General features: G+C 35.4%; 1 protein-coding gene across 1 annotated transcript; it reads left to right on the top strand.

Annotated features, from left to right (window-relative positions):
* Positions 1 to 1781: 1781 nt before the first annotated feature.
* LOC140340232 (5-hydroxytryptamine receptor 3A-like) lies at positions 1782 to 11504 on the top strand. Its single transcript, XM_072425287.1, has 8 exons — positions 1782 to 1919; positions 3301 to 3345; positions 4607 to 4716; positions 6540 to 6709; positions 7839 to 7996; positions 8795 to 8999; positions 10206 to 10430; positions 11245 to 11504. The coding sequence occupies exons 1-8, from the start codon at positions 1782 to 1784 to the stop codon at positions 11502 to 11504; spliced, it is 1311 nt and encodes a 436-aa protein (XP_072281388.1).
* Positions 11505 to 20769: the final 9265 nt, after the last annotated feature.

Here is a 20769-nt window from a genome sequence, read left to right as displayed (position 1 = left end):
TTCTGTCGATTCATCCTATGTACATGATGTGGGAGATTGGCATCAAATGGTATTAAAAGCACTCACTGAAATTTTTCAGGGCGCCTTGCCCACTTTTATTTACAAAAAACTCCAACACACAAAGAAAATCCAGGGTTTTCCCTCGCAGGGGGTCAACGTCTTTCACAGCATAGATCCCAAGTAAGGGAATGCAAATTTCCAGCCACACAATTCATAATAGCCCTATCCAGGCCTTTTAATTCCTTTTTACAGGGAAACCTGAGGTTCATGATGCCAAATACCCTATGAATTTGGCGTCATGTGTATCTATGTGATGCAATGGGCCTGATTTATTAAAGCTCCCCAATGCTGTAGAGGATACACTTTCATCAGTGAAGCTGGGTAATGCAGCAAACCTGGAATAGATTACTTACTAAGTAATTTGTGATTTGTTAGCAAATGTTTACAATCCTGGACCAAATCCATTCCAGGTTTACTGGATCACTTAGCTTCACAAATGAAACTATCCTCTCAAGCCTTGGAGAACTTTAAATCAGGCCCAATGCCTTCAAAGTCTCATATATACTGAGTGCCTTGGCTTGAGTTATCAAAAGGCTCTCTTTTTTGTATCTGGTTGTCAAACCCCTCTATCTTTATTTTTTAAGATCGTCAAAATGGTTAAATGTACCAGCTCCGAGTTATGCGATATCACTTTTATGAGTTTCTTTTTTATCTCAAGATGATGGGCTTACTTTGTATCTTTGGGCTTTCTTCAATATATTGTACAGGTAGTGCCCAAGTTAAGAACATCCAACATACAGACAACTCCTAGATATGAACAGGTCTTCCGTGCTCGCTCATGTGCAGGACGTAGGCTTGATGGGGGGAGGGGGTGGTTTGCATTACTTGCAGAAGAAATCTTTTGCTAAACAGAGCTAAGGTTGTAGGTGTTCTTAAAGGCTAAGCTCTTCTGCAAGCACTTGTAACTCTTTATTGACCAAGACAAACTCTGCAGTTGTTTCTTTTAGCATATGAAAGCACAGCTTGCTTCAAAAGTTATTGAATGTCTAGGCTTCATACAGTTTTTTGTTTTTGCTTTGTTTGTGACTAACTCACAGTGAGGATTTTATACAGTAACTAACGCCATGCTGCCTAATAATATGTTGAGGCAAACATCTGTCCTAATTGCATTTATTAAATTAATGGACCCGTTTTGACATGCATACAAATTCATCTTAGAAAAAAACCTACAGTCCCTATCTCGTATGTAACTTGGGGACAACCTGTACTATGGGGTACAGTACAAACTTAGAGATGAAACACAGTATGTACAGTACAGTATGTAGTCTTGGATTGTGATGTGTAAGGAATACTGATTAAATATTAATTGCTTCAGGAACTGTGGACTGGGACATAATGCGAGATGAGATGCTGCACTGCTGTAAGTTAACTTACAGTTGAATACCAACAGGTCAGATAGCTGATCATAAGTCATCACAGTCAATAAATGGGTAGGAAGTAGAAGTGTCTTTAAATATTCCTCCTAAAAGGTGTATGCAATCAAATTATAAAGCTCAGTATGTGTCACAATACCATTTAGATAAAAATCAACTATGTATGAACATATGTTATTATGGCCTGGTAAATGGCTATGAAATTAAATAAAACCTTTTAAAGCTGATAAATAGACACCTTTAATCTTCAAGCAATGTAATTGTTATTTTTATTATTATGATGTGTGTTTTTAGCTAAATGTATTAATGTTGTTTTTTATCCTTTGAGTGCAAACATCTCATGAATTAATGACCAATAAATCAGCCTTGATGGAACTTTCACACTACTTGATGAATGGGTACGACAAGTCAGTGAGGCCTGTAAAGAACTGGAGAAAGCCTACTACAGTGCATATAAAGATTGCTATATATGCTATTCTTGGGGTGGTAAGTTCTTTATGAGTTATGCTTTTTTATAGGCAATACCCTGACTATTGATCTGAATTGTTTGTTGATCATCTTGAAAACAACCATTGTTCTGGAAAAAATTACTTTTGCTAATATGTTTTTTAATGATACAGCTAAATAAACTGGTAACCAGTACTTCATTTTACATATACACATGTTGCTGCCCTTGGCAGTAGAACTAAAAAACTGAAACATATTCTGTTATACAAGACACACTGAAAATGTGCATACCCATACAGTCCAAGGATAGATTATCAGAGGATTTCTGAGTGGAGATGCAGCACCCTGATATGTGATTCCCTGATGTGCATCCTATTACTATCTTTCATCCTATTTGATCACTTTTCAAAAGGTTACTGGCAACTATGGTAAATAGGGTAGCAGGGCACCCGGTATATAAAATAAATGATACAAAATAAAATTAAAAGCTGTTCAATACATAAGCTTTATTACCTAAGACTTTTTTATGTTTGGCTAAAATGTTCTTTGTTTTGGCACAAGAATGTGAAAACTATATTGCCAAAACAAGTGGTTGCAGTGATATTTCTATAACTATAATTGTATCATTCAAGTTAACTCCTATGGTCATGGTGTGGGGGCTTAGCTTCAAATAGCAGGCGGGCAATCAGGCAACTTCAAACAGCAGCTTCTCTTTAAGGCTCCTGCCCATATTTGTTGAACAAAAGTTGCAAACCAATCAAAGGGTCTTCCCACACAAGGGTGGTGTCAGCAAACTAAAAGTCCAATAAATCAAAAGTATAGCCTCCTGGTTGGTGTAAATCAATAGCTTCAATACCAGTTCTTCACCCATCAGGCAAATCCCAAAGAAAAAAAGGCTTACACAGACCCAGCTATTGCTGCCTAAAACCAGGTATGCTAACTAGGCCTGTGGGCCTTGGGAAAATGGGGGACCCTGAATTGGGAATCTGCCCCACCCTACTCTTTTCCCAGTAAGAGAAGCCCCCAAAACAAAAATTTAGAACAACCAGCAACTTCTACCGAGTGAATCTATATGTAACTTGCATGACCTGTTTTGGCATCAGTTGTCGATTTTATTCCCCAGACACAATTTGAGAGTAGTTATAGCTGTCATCTTATCTGAGTCCCTCCAGTCACTGCCAATAGTATTACTTCTTTAAAAAGACAGAGACAAGATTATTTTCTCGCCAATGAGCTAAAACCTGATGTTGCAGGTATTTTCTGTGGTTTCTGTCTGGGAAACCTTAGTATCCTGAACCTGGGACTGTGATACATATACGTTCATCCTGAAAAATTAAATAATTGGTTACCCATATCTAATTTTATTGCCATAGTCTATGTTTTTAAGTCTTCATATAATGATAACATATCTGTTTTCTAGGATGAGAAAAATCAGCTGGTGAAATCTTACATTTGGTACAATCAGGTAATATTTTTATTACTCAAACTGTTTAGTACATTGATTTATTATTATGTAATTGTAGAGAACCTTGGGGTAGAGGTGAAAGCCAAGTCATTTCGGCCCCTCAGGCCTCAGCCTTCTTGGACTGGTCCATTATGGACATTATGGCTTAAAATGTTATGCCATCTACAACTCTCTGGCTCTCCAGACAGGATCTTATATTTAAGGTAACTGATTTATGGACTTTAATAAAGACTCTACCCATCAGAATGGACATATTAGCACTGACTAGTCAAAAAACTGCCAAACACAATGTGTAGCATGCCAAAGTTACTGGGAGAACAGATGAGTTGGAGGAGCTTTCCTCAAGGCTAGAAACAAATACTCCCAACAACTCAAGGCTTTCCACGTAACGATTGATGGTTTTGCAGGATGGATGACCACGCTCTTGAGCCTGGAAGCCTCTCTCTCTACTATTGCTTTCTCTCTATATACATTTTCTACAAGTATACCTCTAGTGTTACTGATACTGGACTTGAGGAATGTGTCCTTTGGTCCTCAGTTCAGAGTCCTCCATGGTGTTAACCTTGGCTGTTTGGCTGGTGTTCTGGCTTTGGCTGTTTCCCCTGACGTCCTGAACCATAAATCAGTTTTGGAAGAGACTTCCCACTACAGATGGACTGATACGACTCTCTACTTGTCTGAACTATTTTTTCCACTCTTAAATTATTTTATGTACCTCTTAATCTACAACAGTTGATTTTATATCAAGAGGTGGCCTGGTCAAGTGTCTATAGATGTTCATGTTGAGATGAGGTTTACTGGGGGCAGTAGTCATTTCCCCATTATTGCTATTAATGTGTTGTTTTGTAGTCATGGGTTTATTTCCAGATAATATTGTATACCGTATCATCCTTCCTTCCATTTTCTACAATCTTCTAGTTCATGTTTTCAGATCTCTGTAAATTTAAAATGATCAGGTTATTGTAACAAAGGATAAAGAATACTCACTTTTCAAGAACCTGTTTTCATTATCTTCCTTTCATTCCGTTTGACAATAATTAAATTGAAAGACTCTTCCACATTTAGCACTTCTAGAAGTGTTTCATGCCCGCGTCCCCTGTTACATGTGTCACCACAACTTAGCTGTGTTCTAGGGAATCCAAGAAGTGAGCATACCCTGTCTTCAGTTGCATGGGCAAAATGGTTTTACATTTTTGGAGACTTAATGGAACCTGTTTTGACAAGTACAGGTCTGTTGTTGAAATTAACTTTTTTTGTACAGTCTTGGGTAGATGAATTTCTCCAATGGGATCCAAAGAATTTTGACAATGTGACTCGCATTTCAATCCCCACACAATCAATCTGGCTTCCTGACATTATGGTTGAAGAAGCGTAAGTATTCTTGTTAACTTTTTGTAACGTTAGGGCATAGTGTACAAAAATGGAAATGATTTTAAAGTGTGTGCTTCAATACATAAATTTCTTCAAACTAAATATCAAAGACTAAAATGTCTTTGCAAGATGGCTGCACTTTTTCTGCTTGATTCATTTTAATGGGGTTTATTTACTAATGGTGTTTAGTCTGTGTATTTATTACAGAGAGCTAAAACTCTGCAAGAGATTCCGAAAATTCCTTTTGCAAAGTATACCTAACAATGTGCAAAGAAAAGAAAAACATTTTTCACTTAATTCTCTTGCATAGTAATAATTATCTTTTGAAAGTGAACAGCCTAAACTCCTATATTAAATCAACTCCAATGTGGTTACTACAATCTTATGCAAACATTTTGGAATCACTACTCTTGGAGAATGTTCATTCAGCTGTTTTACTTTGTTGTAGAAAAACAAATCAGATATGGTAGAAAAACATTTACCGTTTACAGCTGAACAATATAGCATTGTAAAACATACCTGCACATACCTGCAATTACAAAAATCACATTGTTGTAATTTATGATACATGCCTTTGTCAGTCCAAGTAGGGGAGAAAATTATGGAAAAATTGAAGATGAAATATGAATAATATGAATATGAAAAATTATGAAAATGGAATCAACCCCAAAAATACACCTATTACTTTGTTGCACTTCATCTGGCTTTTATGATCACCCTATTTTTGAGACATGAACTGTTTAGCAGTTTACAGATCAGTTTTGCATGATGCAGCCATGTTATGATGATCCATGATAGTGTTCTTTTCTTTGTGGCAATTGTATTATCATCTTTAAAAAAATGACTTCATTATTAGGAAACCCACTTGAGCATGATTGAACATTACATTTACAATTGTGTATTTACTAAGGCTAAATACTTTTCAGTAGAAATGCCACTTCCTCTGGTGTATTTTAATGTTTTATGTAACCATGAAAATTAGTTGCTTTCTGTGTAAACAAATGTTTAAATGTCAATGAACCAAGCAAAGCAAACGGTGAGAGTGCTAAACCTCTTTGTGATACCCCAAAAATTAGTTCTAAACAAAAATGATATTTCTAAACAAAACATTCAACTCAAAGTATGTTATCAGGTCTAAAAAATAAAACAATTGTGAACAGTTTAGAAACCTTAATGTTATGCTTTGGAGCTAGCCAAGGTGCTGAAATTGAAGCTATTATTGAGTTTTGAAGACCCTCTAGAGGTTATTTGTAAAATGCTGATATAGTCATCAGTGAACTTGAGTGATTCAGCAAACCTGGAATGGATCTGGCCCAGGATTAGAAACATTTGCTAAAAAAATGACTTTGAAGACATCCATTCCAGGTCTGCTGGATTAAACAGCTTCACTGATGAAAGTGTATTCTCTCCAGCCTTGGAGAGCTTTAATAAATTATTATCAATGCTTGTGCTTATTAGTACTAATAAATACAATCCTATACCTCACTAAATATCTATGTTCCTGTTATATGTACATACAACTAACCTAAAACTACTAAAATATAACAACTGACCCAATATCTGAAATCATTTGTGTATAAACATGTATTTTGACAATGTCTACATAAATGCACTGAGCTGCTGCCATGTGATTAGCTGGCTAGATGGTTGTTTGTATCAACAACAGTTGAACAGCTGTACCTGAAAATTGGCCTGTCTGTATCAATATAATATATATATATTTATACATTATTATTTTGCAAATCATTCACTATTCATGCACAAGCACACATTTTAAAAATCAAGTCTGATCCACGTCAATTTTTATTTTTCTCTATTTCCAGAGTGGGACCCAAGGATTCTCCAGATGTCCCTTATGTGTATGTAAATCATCATGGTAGGGTAATCAACAACAATCCCATACGCATTACAACATACTGCAACCTTGATGTTTACTATTTTCCATTTGATGTCCTAAATTGTTCCATCTCGTTCAGTAGCTGGCTGCACACAAGTAAGTTTGTGTTGTACTGTTATCTATCATTTTTCATTGATTCATGCTTGAACCTCTGAATTGTATGCAAGCATTCAACAGCTGTCTATGTACAGATCAAATTGTCTAAGCCTAAACATGTTGTCTACAATAGTCATCTGTGTACAATTGTTTATCTAAGCATATCTATATCACTTTTTATAAACAGGAAAGCAAAACAAATAGGACTTTTAAGGCATCAGCAATCTTAATAGCACCTTTCTGTAACAAACAAATGAACATACTTACATAGAAGGTTAGGTTGAAAAAAGACAAAAGTCCATCAAGTTGAACCACTAGGGAAATAAACATATCCCAAATAGAAAACCCTATAGGACATATTTGGTCCAGAGGAAGGCAGATGACAACAAACTATGTAATGGAATTAGGTACATACAGGACGTCTATAATCTACAAGCAGACCTGGATGTACTGTTTGATTGGGCAGCCAAGTAGCAAATGACATTTAATATAGATAAATATAAAGTTACTTGGAAGCTAACAACATGCATGCTTCATACTGTCTACTGTTGATTAAAAATGTTGACAATCACTTATAATATAAGCTATTGACTTTGATATGTTTTGCAGTTACTTCTGTGTATGAAGCTTTATCAAACTCTTAAATATCTTATTTACAAAAGAAAACACACTTAATAACCATAGTAAAGCTGCAGTTACTGAATTCATTTTTTAATATTTAATATTTTTATAATATTAGTATCACATTTGTTTTGTACCAATTTCTTCCTATAAAGTCAGTAGATAAAAAAATCTCAAATGAATAAATTAGAAGTAAGTCAGAAAGTGAGCTAAACATTTTAGGGGGCTGTGGGTACAAGCCAAGGGCCCCATGTGGCTGATTTTTATTTGTAAAATAGGATTTTAAACCTTTTTACTTTGAGTGCGTTTAAAATTGCATAAAAGCCATCCCCATTTTTTACATGCACATGTACATTGCCTCCACTATGGTAAATTATTTATATATAGCTGAAGAAGATATTTAATAATTTTGCTCTTTTTTGTGTACACCGCAGCATTATTTAACTAACTATAACTTCAATAAATAACTCCTATACAATGGGAAACAATAACTTAAAATATATTTCAGCTCAGGACATAAATATATCATTTGCAAGAGTACCACATGACCTTAATAAGCTTTTAAATCCATGCATAACCGAAGGAGAGTGGGACCTTCTTAATGTGTTGCCGAAATACAGAGAATTCATTGACGAGGACAGCGTATTTGGAGAGATAACATTCTATGTAAGTTTATTTTGTAAACTTTTTAAAAACAGCTTTATCAGTTATGAAAGCATTTTTTTTTCAGTAATGTTATTGCAAATTTCCCCTCATTTAATTTTCTGAAGACCTGGAAGAGGAAATAAGGGTAAATGAACAAAAAAAAAAAATCCACAAATAGAATAAAGACAGCAATAATAATATAAGCCAAAAACTAGAAGCATTTTTAGTAGTTCAATACTATTCACTGAAATTTGATACCTGATTCTGCAATAATAACCAGTCAGGTTATTATTGCAGAAAGGAACCGGCAATGTCCCTTCTGCAATAACTCCTTGTACTTGCCTGTTTGCTCCAGGAATATGTTCCAAACCCTGAGCTCCCAGCTTCTCCTGCTCTTCCCCAGATTGAATGAATTTGTTTGCACCTGCTTGGGAGATATGTCATTCCAGGCCCAAGCAGTCAATACGCCTGAAGATCATATTCAAAAACAGAAGAAGACAGCTGGGCCCTGCAATGAGACAGGTACAGGTGAGTATAGCAGGTTTAGTATTGCATTAAGTTATGGTCTATTATAGTTGCCTAAATTTCTGTTCTGTAACAGTGTAACCAACTTACTAAAAGCTCATAAGTTGCTTGTTCTACCTTCCAAAGGGCTTGAAATTTATTTCAACCACTTTTGTAAGGATTAATTTAAACCAGGACACAATCTGCCACGATTTCATACGTTGAGTTGCATTGTGGTCACTGAGCTAGGTACAATATTAAAAAATGTGATATGAAAGAAGCAAAGCCTAAATGTATGCAATTAACTCCCAACAGATAATCCTCAAACGAAAACCACTGTTCTACACAGTAAATATCATTCTACCTAGTGCACTTCTGATGATCCTGGACACATTTGGATTCTATATACCCCCTGAGAGTGGAGAGAGAATATCTTTCAAAATCACCCTACTTCTGGGTTATTCTGTCTTCCTTGTGATTGCTTCAGATACATTGCCAGCAATTGGGGCCCCATTAATAGGTAAGGTCATATATATATTGTTATATATATAAAATGTGGAATTTGTTTTACCAACATCAGAACTAGCAAGATGGTTGGAATGTTAGCGCTGTCATGGTATCAAGGCAAATGTGAATTGGAGTTCCACAGTCCTTTTGAAATTATGGCTAATTCCATTTAGAATGATTTTTTTCAAACTGGTCTGTGCCTCGGCCATCACAGCTTCTCACTAAAAGAAAAAACAGTTTTAAGAAGGGTGTAAGATAATGTTGAAAGGTATGTGTTCTGGTATGGTAGAGTAAAAGGAGACCACTTTATTTGCTGGCCCCCCAAACTGTAGGCCTGGATAAAGGTCTGATTCGAATATTGGCAGAATCCAAAGACTTTAAGGCCCTGGTCCAGCAACAGTACTCACCAAACAGCAGTTCCCCAATCTAATGCACCTGTCTTCACCTATAGCAAGCCCCTGTTCAGCCTCCGGAGACTGGTTGCATCTCCTTGTACACAGTTAAAGGTCTGATAACTTTAAACGGACCCATCACCAACATTCCTTTTTTTTTTAAAAGGGGTAAGTCTCTCCTTTTCTGTCTTTACTGCCATGGTGGTAAAGACTGAATAAGAGTGCAGAGACTTCTGGCATACATAAGGTGGGTCTTCTGGCTGTTCCTTCTGCGCATGCCTGATTCCGCCTTTTCCTTCAATGGGTAAAAAAATATGCTGATCTCACACAAGCACAGTGAGATCTGCACTGTTTTTTTCCTATTTACAGCAGGGCAGTGCAAGATCAGGTGACATAACTAGGAGAAGAAAAAAGAGGGGGGAAGATGGTGGCACTCAGCGTTTCTTCCATGCCAGGACAAAGGTGGATTACAGAACGGCACAGAACCCAATTGAGGAAAGCCCCAGAGAGATTAAGGGATCTGTGGTAAGTAAAACTTAGTCCTACTTTAGGAATCCAATTATGTGCAAGCGGAAACCGTGTTTTTTAGTCATTTTCATGAATATGATTGAGTAAGCCACTCCACTTGTTCATTCAGACCATTTCCAGTAGGCCAACTTCTTTCTTCTTAATTACAGTTGAATAAGAGTTGATAGTATTTCAGACTGCCTTTAGTTTGACACTGATACAATCTAATCACCTAGTACTAAAAAAGTATTAGACATATTGATAAGTTTGTTTGTTTTTTTAGTAAATGAAGCCTAAAACAGTTTGTTCTGTTGCCTCAGGAATCTATTTTTCAATATGTATGCTGCTGCTAATGTTAAGTCTGATAGAAAGTATCTTCATAGTCAGAATATTACATGCAAAGAATCTCCTTCCTAAAGTTCCAGAATGGTTAAAAAAAATAACACTGGAGAAAATGGCACATGTTCTTCTCATAAAAGACAGGATTTCTTCTTCATGCAACATTCAAAATGGAACATCTAACGACAAAATTAAAATTACCAATGGTAAGAAACAGCTTTTTGATGATGTAAGAAAAGCCAAAATAGTAATAACAGCAATCAAAATGCACAATTGACCATTGTGGATATTCCCAAAATTCTGTCAATCTGTACACTGTTTCTTGCTAAAGCAAGGTGGCAAACTTCTTTACCCTGCTTTGCAGTCCTCTATCTTTCTTCCCTGCCTCTCCAGGAGATCCAAAAGCCAGAGAATTATACCATCAGTATATGATGCATTACATGTTGGGATTTTCTGGTGTGAGCTATACACGGCCGGCTTCTGCATCACATCCTTGGCTTGATCGATGTGACGCGTGAAGCGCAGCGGGAAATTTAAAAGAAGATTACATTGTAATCTTCATTTTAAAACATTGATCACAATGATAAAGTTATAAAAAATAAATCCAAATAATAAATCCAAAAGTTTGATCTATTATTGTACCCTTGTTTGGGCAAATTTAAAAAAAATGTTAAACTTTTTAAATAAAATTATTTAATTTATTAATATATTATTTCATTATTTTTTTTTAATTATTTAATATAATATAACTTATGATTTGTGTTTAAAACTTTATTATACCCGGGTGTTATTCCTAAGAATTACAGGCCTAAAATATTAAACAACAAATTTCCACGCAAAACAACGTACCACTTTTGACATAAAAATACAAACATAATTAGACTGCCAGGGGGGTTAGTAAAGCAGACCCAGTGTATCAGTTCTTACATAGGGGTGTTTACCCCTCACCATACATATCTTCATATTTTACATAAAACAACTTCACATCTCTGGGCTACTTTTTTATTTTTCTCTACACAGACAACTTGTCTAACTTCTGCAAGAGGAAAACATATGATTGTAACATGCTGGAGCAAGAGACATGGAAATATATGGACTATGCAGAATGGAACAACAATGTGAAAGAGATGGCGACCATGTGGAAACAACTGAACATGCCAGAAGAACAGAAAAATGAGTGGCTTTGTGTTGCCTATGTCTTGGATACATTCTTCTTCCGGCTGTATCTTACGGTTCTGATAGCCTATGGTTTGACTATGGCATTCCTTTGGTCTACATAGTGCAGTGGAAATGGCCCACTTTAAGTGGTATGATTTTGTAAAAGAATACATAACTTAAAGTACACGAGAAGGCAAATGTGCATAAAGATAAAAAAAAAAAACATCACATAATAACATTACATTTTTATTTTCTGATATGTAGACATACAAGAGTACACATGTGTTTGTGCTATTCCTATATTATTACATTCTCAATGGACACTGTCACTTTGTTCTTTCCAAGCATGTCTATGGACTCTCTACTATTCCAATGCATGAATTACATTGTATTTATAGTTTAAAAATAGGCATTGCATGTGGGTAGTGTGCTGCATTATGTGATTTTTACATATATTTGCTTCCTGTGCTGAACAGTGCTTGCTGTTGTTATTATATGTACATGTTAATGGCTATGCTTAGATTACACAAAGATTATTGATAAAAAAATCTAGGTGGCTAATCCCTTTTTTTTGGGCTACAATTCTTTCTCCAGCTCAATAATATGATCATAATCATTGAATTAGTACAATAATATTAAAGCAGGTAAACAGTTCACATATCTATTCATATTTAAGGATAGTTTAGAAAAAATATACGCATTATGCGGGATCAGTGGCAGAAGTAGCCAACTATGGTCCGTATAAGTAGAAGTACTTTGGGACACCCCTGTTCAATTGACTTGAGGTCCCTGTGGAAGTCCTTGTTGGCTAAGGAGGGACTGGAACCTTTCTGCAGCAAATAAATCTTCACATTTCCAGACAATTTGCATGCATAATTTTATATTTATGAAAGCTTTGTTCTTAAATCTATTTAAACATTTAGACATTTTAGTCAATATGTCACCATCAGAGATAATATACTGCAGTAATGTTTACATTTTTAGTAAACCTTTTGACCTGTATATAGAGCAGACTAGATAATATGGAAAATGTGTCAAATAAATGAGTGACAGATTCAATGCAATTAAAATAAGGAAACAGCAGTATGATAATGTATTGCTTTACAGCCACCGTGACATGAAATGTTCTTGGAAGGAAAAGAGTTGAAGTGTGGGTGCAGGCTCATCAGATATTGTGTGATATTTTAGATTTAGTTCAATATACAAGGTCATTTTTTTTATTCCAAAAGACATTAAATTGTGACAAAGTGTCTTTTCTGATGTGTATTTATTAAATATTATATATGTTCTTTTTGAATAATTATGTCCTGTCAAAGAGAGCCTATTCAAATAGAATTGTTTGTATTGTGTTTTCTGTTTTTATGTGATAATAAGCAAATCTTTATTCCAATGTTCACAAAAAAAAGTTAATTTTATTTGTATAATTGTAATTTTTTTAGAATAATAGAAATATAATATTTATAGCTTTATCTAAAATTAACATTCCTTTTTTTAATTATTGTCTAGCAATATATGTAAAACAAATGCAACATGTTCGTGAAAAGCAAAAAGCAGGTCATTACAAATCTTAACTATTTTTGTTGTAGCATTTGTAATATTATTTGGGGCAATTCAATTCTTTCATTGTTAATGAGCAGCACAGGACTGCCCCCATCATTATCACCATTGATGCAAAGACAGTTATTTGAAAACTGCTGCAGATTTTATTCAAGGCTTGATTCAACACATGGCTGTCCCCTATTAGTTTAACACAGTATAATACATTAGAAATGGTGTTGCATCTATGTCTGTATATACAGCATGCTAACAGTAATACTCATATATAGTACTCCCCCCTGCCCCCAGAGTAAGGAGGTGTATAAGTAAATTTCCAGCAAGAGATATTACAAATTTCATTGTCACAGTTCTTAATATTCTGTAGACAACCAATAGAACCACACCAGTGATGTACCCTACTTCACTATATCTAAAGCTACTAGTTTGCTGTTTCGATTTGGGTCAATTGCAACACGATCCTGATCATTATTTTAATTTTAATAGAACAACAATATTTTAGCCTAATATATGAACAATGGGTTCATAGTCATACCACCAAATTGTGTATATAAGGAAACTCTTTAGCTCAAAGTATGCAGTGAAATTACGTACCCCAGAGTGATAGGTTAAAGTGGCAATAGATGTTTTTTTTTTTTTTCAAAACCATATTTTTAATTTCTTAGCTTTTTAAAACCACAGATTGAATAATTTAGTGGCTAGATAAAAAGGCTTAGTGCAAACATTTAATGTAGTTTTAGAGGTGTTTATATCCACCCAACAAGAGGGACAACTGAAGAGGAAAAAGGTACACAGGGACTTGTTGGAAACAAATGTAAAAATTGGCTGGTAAGTCCATTGTCAAAGATACAAAGTAATTGAATACCCTCCAGAAAATTGCTTTAAACACAAATTTGCCTCATCCCCAAAGAGCCAAATATGTTTATTATATTAAATTCAAAAAGTTTCTTTTTCAGCCTCTAAAAGTCCCGACTTTTTAAATTTAATAAAATAATCCATTGTCAAAGATAACAGCAATCAACATTCCGATTGGCTGGTGGTCAGCAATTCCGAACACAGCAACCCACCATTGCACTGCCCCTGGCTTTGGCAATACAATCCTGTCTCAAGCCTTTGTCAACTGGTTTACCTGAAAAAATAGGTCTCAAGGGGTCCCTCTGTAAAGGTACATATATCTATAGCTTAAAAAATGTGAACATGATCTGTAAATTGTATTTATACTAATAATAAAGAACAAGATGAATTTCAGTGTGAAACCTGTGCTTGTTTTACCTGCTTAATGTAAAGACACTCTAACATTGGTGATCACTGGAAAAGTGGTCCTTACATTGATAGGGGGAGAAAGGCCCATTTACATGGTGTTCAGTGGAAGAAAACAATACTACAATACATTGGTTGTCAGCAGAGAAGGACTAACTTACATTGGTGGTCAGCAGAGAAGGACTACCTTACATTGGTGGTCAGCAGAGAAGGACTACTTACATTGGTGGTCAGCAGAGAAGGACTACCTTACATTGGTGGTCAGCAGAGAAGGACTATCTTACATTGGTGGTCAGCGGAGAAGGACTACCGTACATTGGTGGTCAGCGGAGAAGGACTACCTTACATTGGTGGTCAGCAAAGAAGGACTACCTTACATTGGTGGTCAGCAGAGAAGGACTATCTTACATTGGTGGTCAGAAGAGAAGGACTACCGTACATTGGGGGTCAGCGGAGAAGGACTACCTTACATTGGTGGTCAGCAGAGAAGGACTATCTTACATTGGTGGTTAGCAGAGAAGGACTACCGTACATTGGTGGTCAGCGGAGAAGGAATACCTTACATTGGTGGTCAGCAGAGAAGGACTATATTACATTGGTGGTCAGCAGAGAAGGACTACCTTACATTGGTGGTCAGCAGAAAAGGACTATCTTACATTGGTGGTCAGCAGAGAAGGACTACCGTACATTGGTGGTCAGCAGAGAAGGACTCCTCTACATTGGCGGTCTTTTGAGACATGCCACCTTACAAGGATATTGTAAAACATTTATTTAAAAAAACATTTTGGCAGACATATACTTTACAACTTGGCACTATCTTTATAAAAATCATCTGGCACAGTCTAAGCCACGGAGCGGGTATAGAGAGGTGATGTTTAGCATCTGTTCTTCACTTAATGTGCTGATCATCCCTAAGTAACCATCTATTGATGAGGTGTCCAGACCGGGAGTTAGTAAGACAGTAAATCAGCCCATTGATCCCTGTTAAATCAATTGAGTTACAGAGCTGATCAGCACAATGGGCAATTAACAACCTCTGCAATCGCTTACGTTCATGTAACATCAAACGCCTGGCTGGACAAATCCAATAGGCAGATTGATCTACGCCGTCTTCTTCTGTATATGCCATATAAATGTACATAAAACATGGAAACGAACAGCACTCGTTGCTAGATTTATATACTTCATGAAAAAACAAGGTCTGGAGCGTTTTATACCTTGCTGCTGAGAATATATTTCTTTCTTTTCTTTTAAGCATCTTATGTTTTAGGTTGTGTCCTTTCTCATTAAATGAATGGAAGAATAAGAAAATGCCTATATACAAAAATGGGCCAAATACTCACTTAATAGGGAAGTTAAGGAAACTTCCAGGTAAAATTTGAAATTTATTCATGATTATGAAATACAAAAATTCTATTTTGTTGTCTTTACTTTTTGCTTTGGCATTTCAAAGGTATAACAATAATTTTTTACAATTTTTACTCTGCTTTTGTTGGTTCAAGATGAGGAACTAACCAGCAACAATTCCTATTTAAGAAATCCCAGATTTCTGAGATTCTATCTTCTATAGGGATTTTTTGGGGCTACAGCCTGGTAAGAAATATGACAGAGTAAAAATGAAGTCCATAATTTTAGAGTTGACCCCAAAAAAACAGGTGGAGGGGTAAATCTTTTAATAGGAGACACATGGTCCACGGACAATTGTCTGAGAGGGGTGAATGTTCCATACAGAAACACAAACAGCAATCAAAACCTAACAATGCATGTTATTGTTATCCTGAGCAGACACAACTATTCTGGTTTTCGTGACTCAATAAGACATTAGATCCCTATCTTAATGCAGTTTTAAAAGCTAGATCTGTACCATATCCTGTAGGTTTTCTTTTGCATTGTAGTTCAAGAACAAATTAAAATATAATGGCTTCCACCTAACCAATTGGCTGACAGTGAGGATTTCCTATAATGTAATCCCTTTTACCAAATAACATGTGTCTTGGGATTTCACTAGCTACATGCTCAGTATAGGTCAATATTCCACCCTTTTGCAAAGCTAGGATGAGGATAATAGTATTGCCCTTTAAAAAAAAAGGAAAAAACACAATTTGGGATGAGGTTCAGGTCTGCCACATCTTAAATGTATGGAGAATCCTTGGAATATGCAAAGTTCACAAATTGCAAACTTTTGCTTGAAATTGTCACAGTTTCACTATCAAAAATAAAGAAAAACTAATAATGAAGTGCATAGCCTTCCATCTGTGTGACAACAGCCAATAATTTACAAACAATAGATAACCCGTTCCCCTTTCTATAAAAGAAGAGGCTTACAGCAGCCACATTGTCAGTAATGTCAGAGCTGTATGGGAAAGCTGGCAATTATGTAGGGAGAGACACTTTCTGGCATTGATATATGTCCCCTATGGCACTTTGCATTGCTTTCTTTTAACAATAGCTTGCTTATTATCTCTACAAATGGATGGAATTAAATAGGAAGATTCCCCCTCTTTAGACTTCAACACGGTTTGCAGTAAAGTTCATGAACTTCCAAGATTTGTAAAACTGTTTGGGAATCAAGTGATTCACTTATCCATAGCCAGTAGCAACCGTTCCAATATTTGACAGTTTGCCTGCATATTCAGCATACCTAATCCTAAGAATGAAATGTAATATATTGCATATCCTTAGATGTGCATTTGTTTAATTTTTTTCAGGGTAAAAAGATTTTCGGCAAGTACTGAAAATGTATGCTGATGTTTTTGACAATGCTTTCAGCTTTCCTAGTTCTAGGTATTTGTATTCCAAGTCAGAAAAGCAGCCTGGAGAGACAATGTTGCGTCTCTGTACTGTACAGTCTTCATTCATAATATTATTATTATTATTAGCCAGTATTTATATAGTGCCAACATATAAAGCAGGGTTGTACAAAGTCAATGGTCATGTCGCTAACTGTCCTCAAAAGGGGCTTACAATCTAATGTCCTTACCATAGTCATATGTCTTTAATACCGTCCAAGGTCAGTTTTCAGGGGGGGACAATTAACTTAACTGCATGTTTTTGGAATTAGGAACGAAACCGGAATACCTGAAGGAAATCCATACAAACACGGGGAGAACACGCAAATATTAGGTATATATTTGGTAATCCGATCTCATACTATAAGTAGATGTGATAACATTACAGTGCAACAATCCAACCGTTCTACCACCAGGCACTTTAGATGATAAATACTGAATATAATAAAGCCGGCCTTAAATATTGAACCTTGATTCCACAATCTTCTTTAAATTTACCAAATCTATGTAATAATAAATCTTGCCTAAGAAGACCCTTCTTCATATGACAGATTGTTCAGTCTACAGGAGATTGTACAGTTATGTCTGTCATTTTATGGCATTGTTCTGCTCCGGATACCATTGGTCAAAGAGATCCATGCTATTTATAGTTTAAGTTCAAGGATAATGAGCCCTGGGAGGAACCTTAATTTTTAATTGGATGTAAAGTAATCCAAAGTAAGAGATTATGTTTTATCTATCAGTTATCCATATGTCATTGTAGAAATAAAAAATGTAACATTGCTTAGCCTTGTGCAGAACATTGTTCCTGGTTATAATGCACTGAGCAGTAAACCACAATTTAGTGCTGCCTTAAAACCAGAATTAGCTATGTGTGCTAAATATTGCCATACACAGAGTTTACCGGGCTTCCCCTTAAAATTTGAGGCCAGATTTGTTTGCATGCATCCAAACCAATAATAACCAAATAAATAAATAATATTAAATAAGTGTTTTGGGTGTTGCTGCCATTCAACTTACTGCATCTCAATTATTAAAGCAAACACATGCTTTGCTCAAGCAGAGCAGAAAACCTAAAAATCACATGCCTAGCTTTTCTTTATTTCACCTCCCATCTATCTATCTATCTATCTATCTATCTATCTATCTATCTATCTATCTATCCACTGAAATGAAAGAAGAAAAAACTCTGTATAAGCTCCAGGTTTCTCTCATCAGAGCTTACACAGGGCTATAGATGTTCACTAACCCCCTAAGACATCATTGCAACAATCCCCAGCGATATCACAATAATTGAATCATATATTCCTTCATACCTGGATATAACCAGGTATGGTTAAATAAAATGTCTGCTGGTATTAAAGCCAGTAAAACAAACCTGCATAGGAAGAACACATGGTTGCTTTAAATCTGCCATAAAATATTGTACATTGTTGCCCCTCAAACTAATAATTTCTTTACATTTACCATTAAACACATTTACTTTAAATTAATATTATTAATATTATTATTAAACAGGGTTTATATAGCACCACCATATTACGCAGTGCTGTACATTAAATAGGGGTAGCAAATGACAGTGACACAAGAGGAGGAGAGAACCCTGCCCCAAAGAGCTTACAATCTAGGATGCTATCAAATGTATTGAATTTATTGTATATATGATATAGTATCAATAGTTATGCAGTTATTACAGCTTGTCACTTGCTTAAGACTTGCATGACATTTGTCCATTATGTTATGATATGTTGTCCATTCAGGAAAGAGCAGAATAAATCTCAGGCTTTTTTCATTTAGGATTCTTCTAAAGGTTCCTTGATCAGTGGCAGGTTTGTCTCGCACCTATATTACCACCAGTATAAGGGGGTCATTATCAACAGACATACAACGAGGGGACACTTCTTTATTGATTGACAGTATAGGGGAGAGCTCCCTCAATGTAAACAGAGCAGCTCAATTTTCACAATCTAAATTTATTTTGTTTTAAATAACATTATCAACTTCATATTACAATTATTAAATCAGGAATACGTTGCAAAATGATCCACTGCTGCTGTTAAATAGTCTAGGCCTGCAACGTTTTTTATTCATTTATTTCAATCTTATCTTCTTATACGACCTCATGATCACACTAAGACAATGTAAGCTGTAGATGTCAATTTTTTGCAGAGGTTCTCTAAAACATAAAAAGCTTTTAGGAGTTTCTTTATGGTAAAAAGGTTGAGAAAGGATGCAATCACAGACTATTTCATTTAAACTGATTGAACCACTATGCAATAGTTTTGTTGAAAGAAAATGATTGTGAAATTAAAAAAAGCAAAGTTACAACAAGTCCAATTAATCTTCTAAGAATAAAATTTACCTTGATATCAGATTTATCTTTTTTATGCTTTTTTTAAAAAAAAGAATCACTTGCAGAATTATTTGTGTCCACTAGATGTCAGAAGTGTTCTCTTTTTGGGGCAAGCTCACAGCTTCCCTGGGGTAGTGCTACACTACCAATAAAATCTTCTCACATAACACATCTTCCAGTAATCAATATGCCCAACAGGTCCTTCAACAAGTATCAGTCTGCAAGAGATGTAATGGAAAGCAAAGGTCTTACTAACACCAGCCTGGGAGACATCAGGACACATTTTGTTAACATTCTTCACTAGTACACAGGTTAAAAGGACTGCGTAAACTCTTATGTACGTTCACCGTCTGCCTTTTATGTCTTGCTAGTAGTATCAGTGGCACTTGAATGTATTGTTTGTTAATAAAATCAGTTGTTATATGGTCCGGTTAATCTAATGCTGCCCGCAGACGCATCGATTTTTTCGTGCGATCCACCAAACTGATCAGTTTAATTGTTTGGATGTGTGAGAGTATTATTCAATACAGCACAGACAGTAAATTCGCCTTCAACAATCCAATTACTTTTAACATCGAAGGGTTATTGGAAAAAGTCATCAAATATCAGAAGTGATTATTTTTATGATTAGCCATTTAATTATTATTTGTCGGGCTATGTCAAGTGATAGTCAGAAAATGATTAGAAATTAATGAGTTCAAACCCATCCTGTGGGGTTTATCAAAATTTTGGTCGATTAGTGGCCAAATAATGGTCAAGCTGAGATCAAGCCTGTGATATATAAAAAAAATATTTAAAATGCATCCAGATCAGTTCATAAATAAAGACAAATAAATATTGTATGAAATAATTGGCTTCTCAATAATCCCAAACATGTGCTTTAGATTATATGTTCCAGAAATCAAAATGGGCCAATAAATCCACTTTCTTCTCCTTTTATATTCCAATCAGAGGCTGGGGGAGGAACAAGACCTGTAAGAAATTCTTAACTGTGGCAGAGATGATTTAGAACTCATTGGAATATCAGGTCTTTCATGTATTTTATATTATAGGAGTGATATGCAAAAGTCGAAAGGAACCCTGTTTCTAATCTTATATCAACGCTAATAAGCATTTTGTAGCCATTTACAGCTACTACAATCAAATAAAAGAAATGTTCAATAGCAAGGTTACATTTTCACTATTTTAGAAATATAGTTTTTTATATGTTCTTCATCAGTTTATGATATGCCTTATACTGAAAAAGAGACATTGCAATCTTTAGATTCTAGTAATGATGGCTGATGAGAGGTAGCATGTGAAAAATATGCCATTCGTTCTTTCTTCTAATATTTGTTGCTTGAGCTCTGTCAGAATTATCTTGCATCATATGGTCTATGCTAATCCTTCTTGCTGATTGTAACACTGTGTAAAGTAAAACCTGAATGATAA

The sequence above is a fragment of the Pyxicephalus adspersus genome, chromosome 11 (assembly GCF_032062135.1).
Source record: "Pyxicephalus adspersus chromosome 11, UCB_Pads_2.0, whole genome shotgun sequence".
NCBI lineage: Eukaryota > Metazoa > Chordata > Amphibia > Anura > Pyxicephalidae > Pyxicephalus > Pyxicephalus adspersus.
This window is presented reverse-complemented; position numbering and strand designations above follow the sequence as displayed.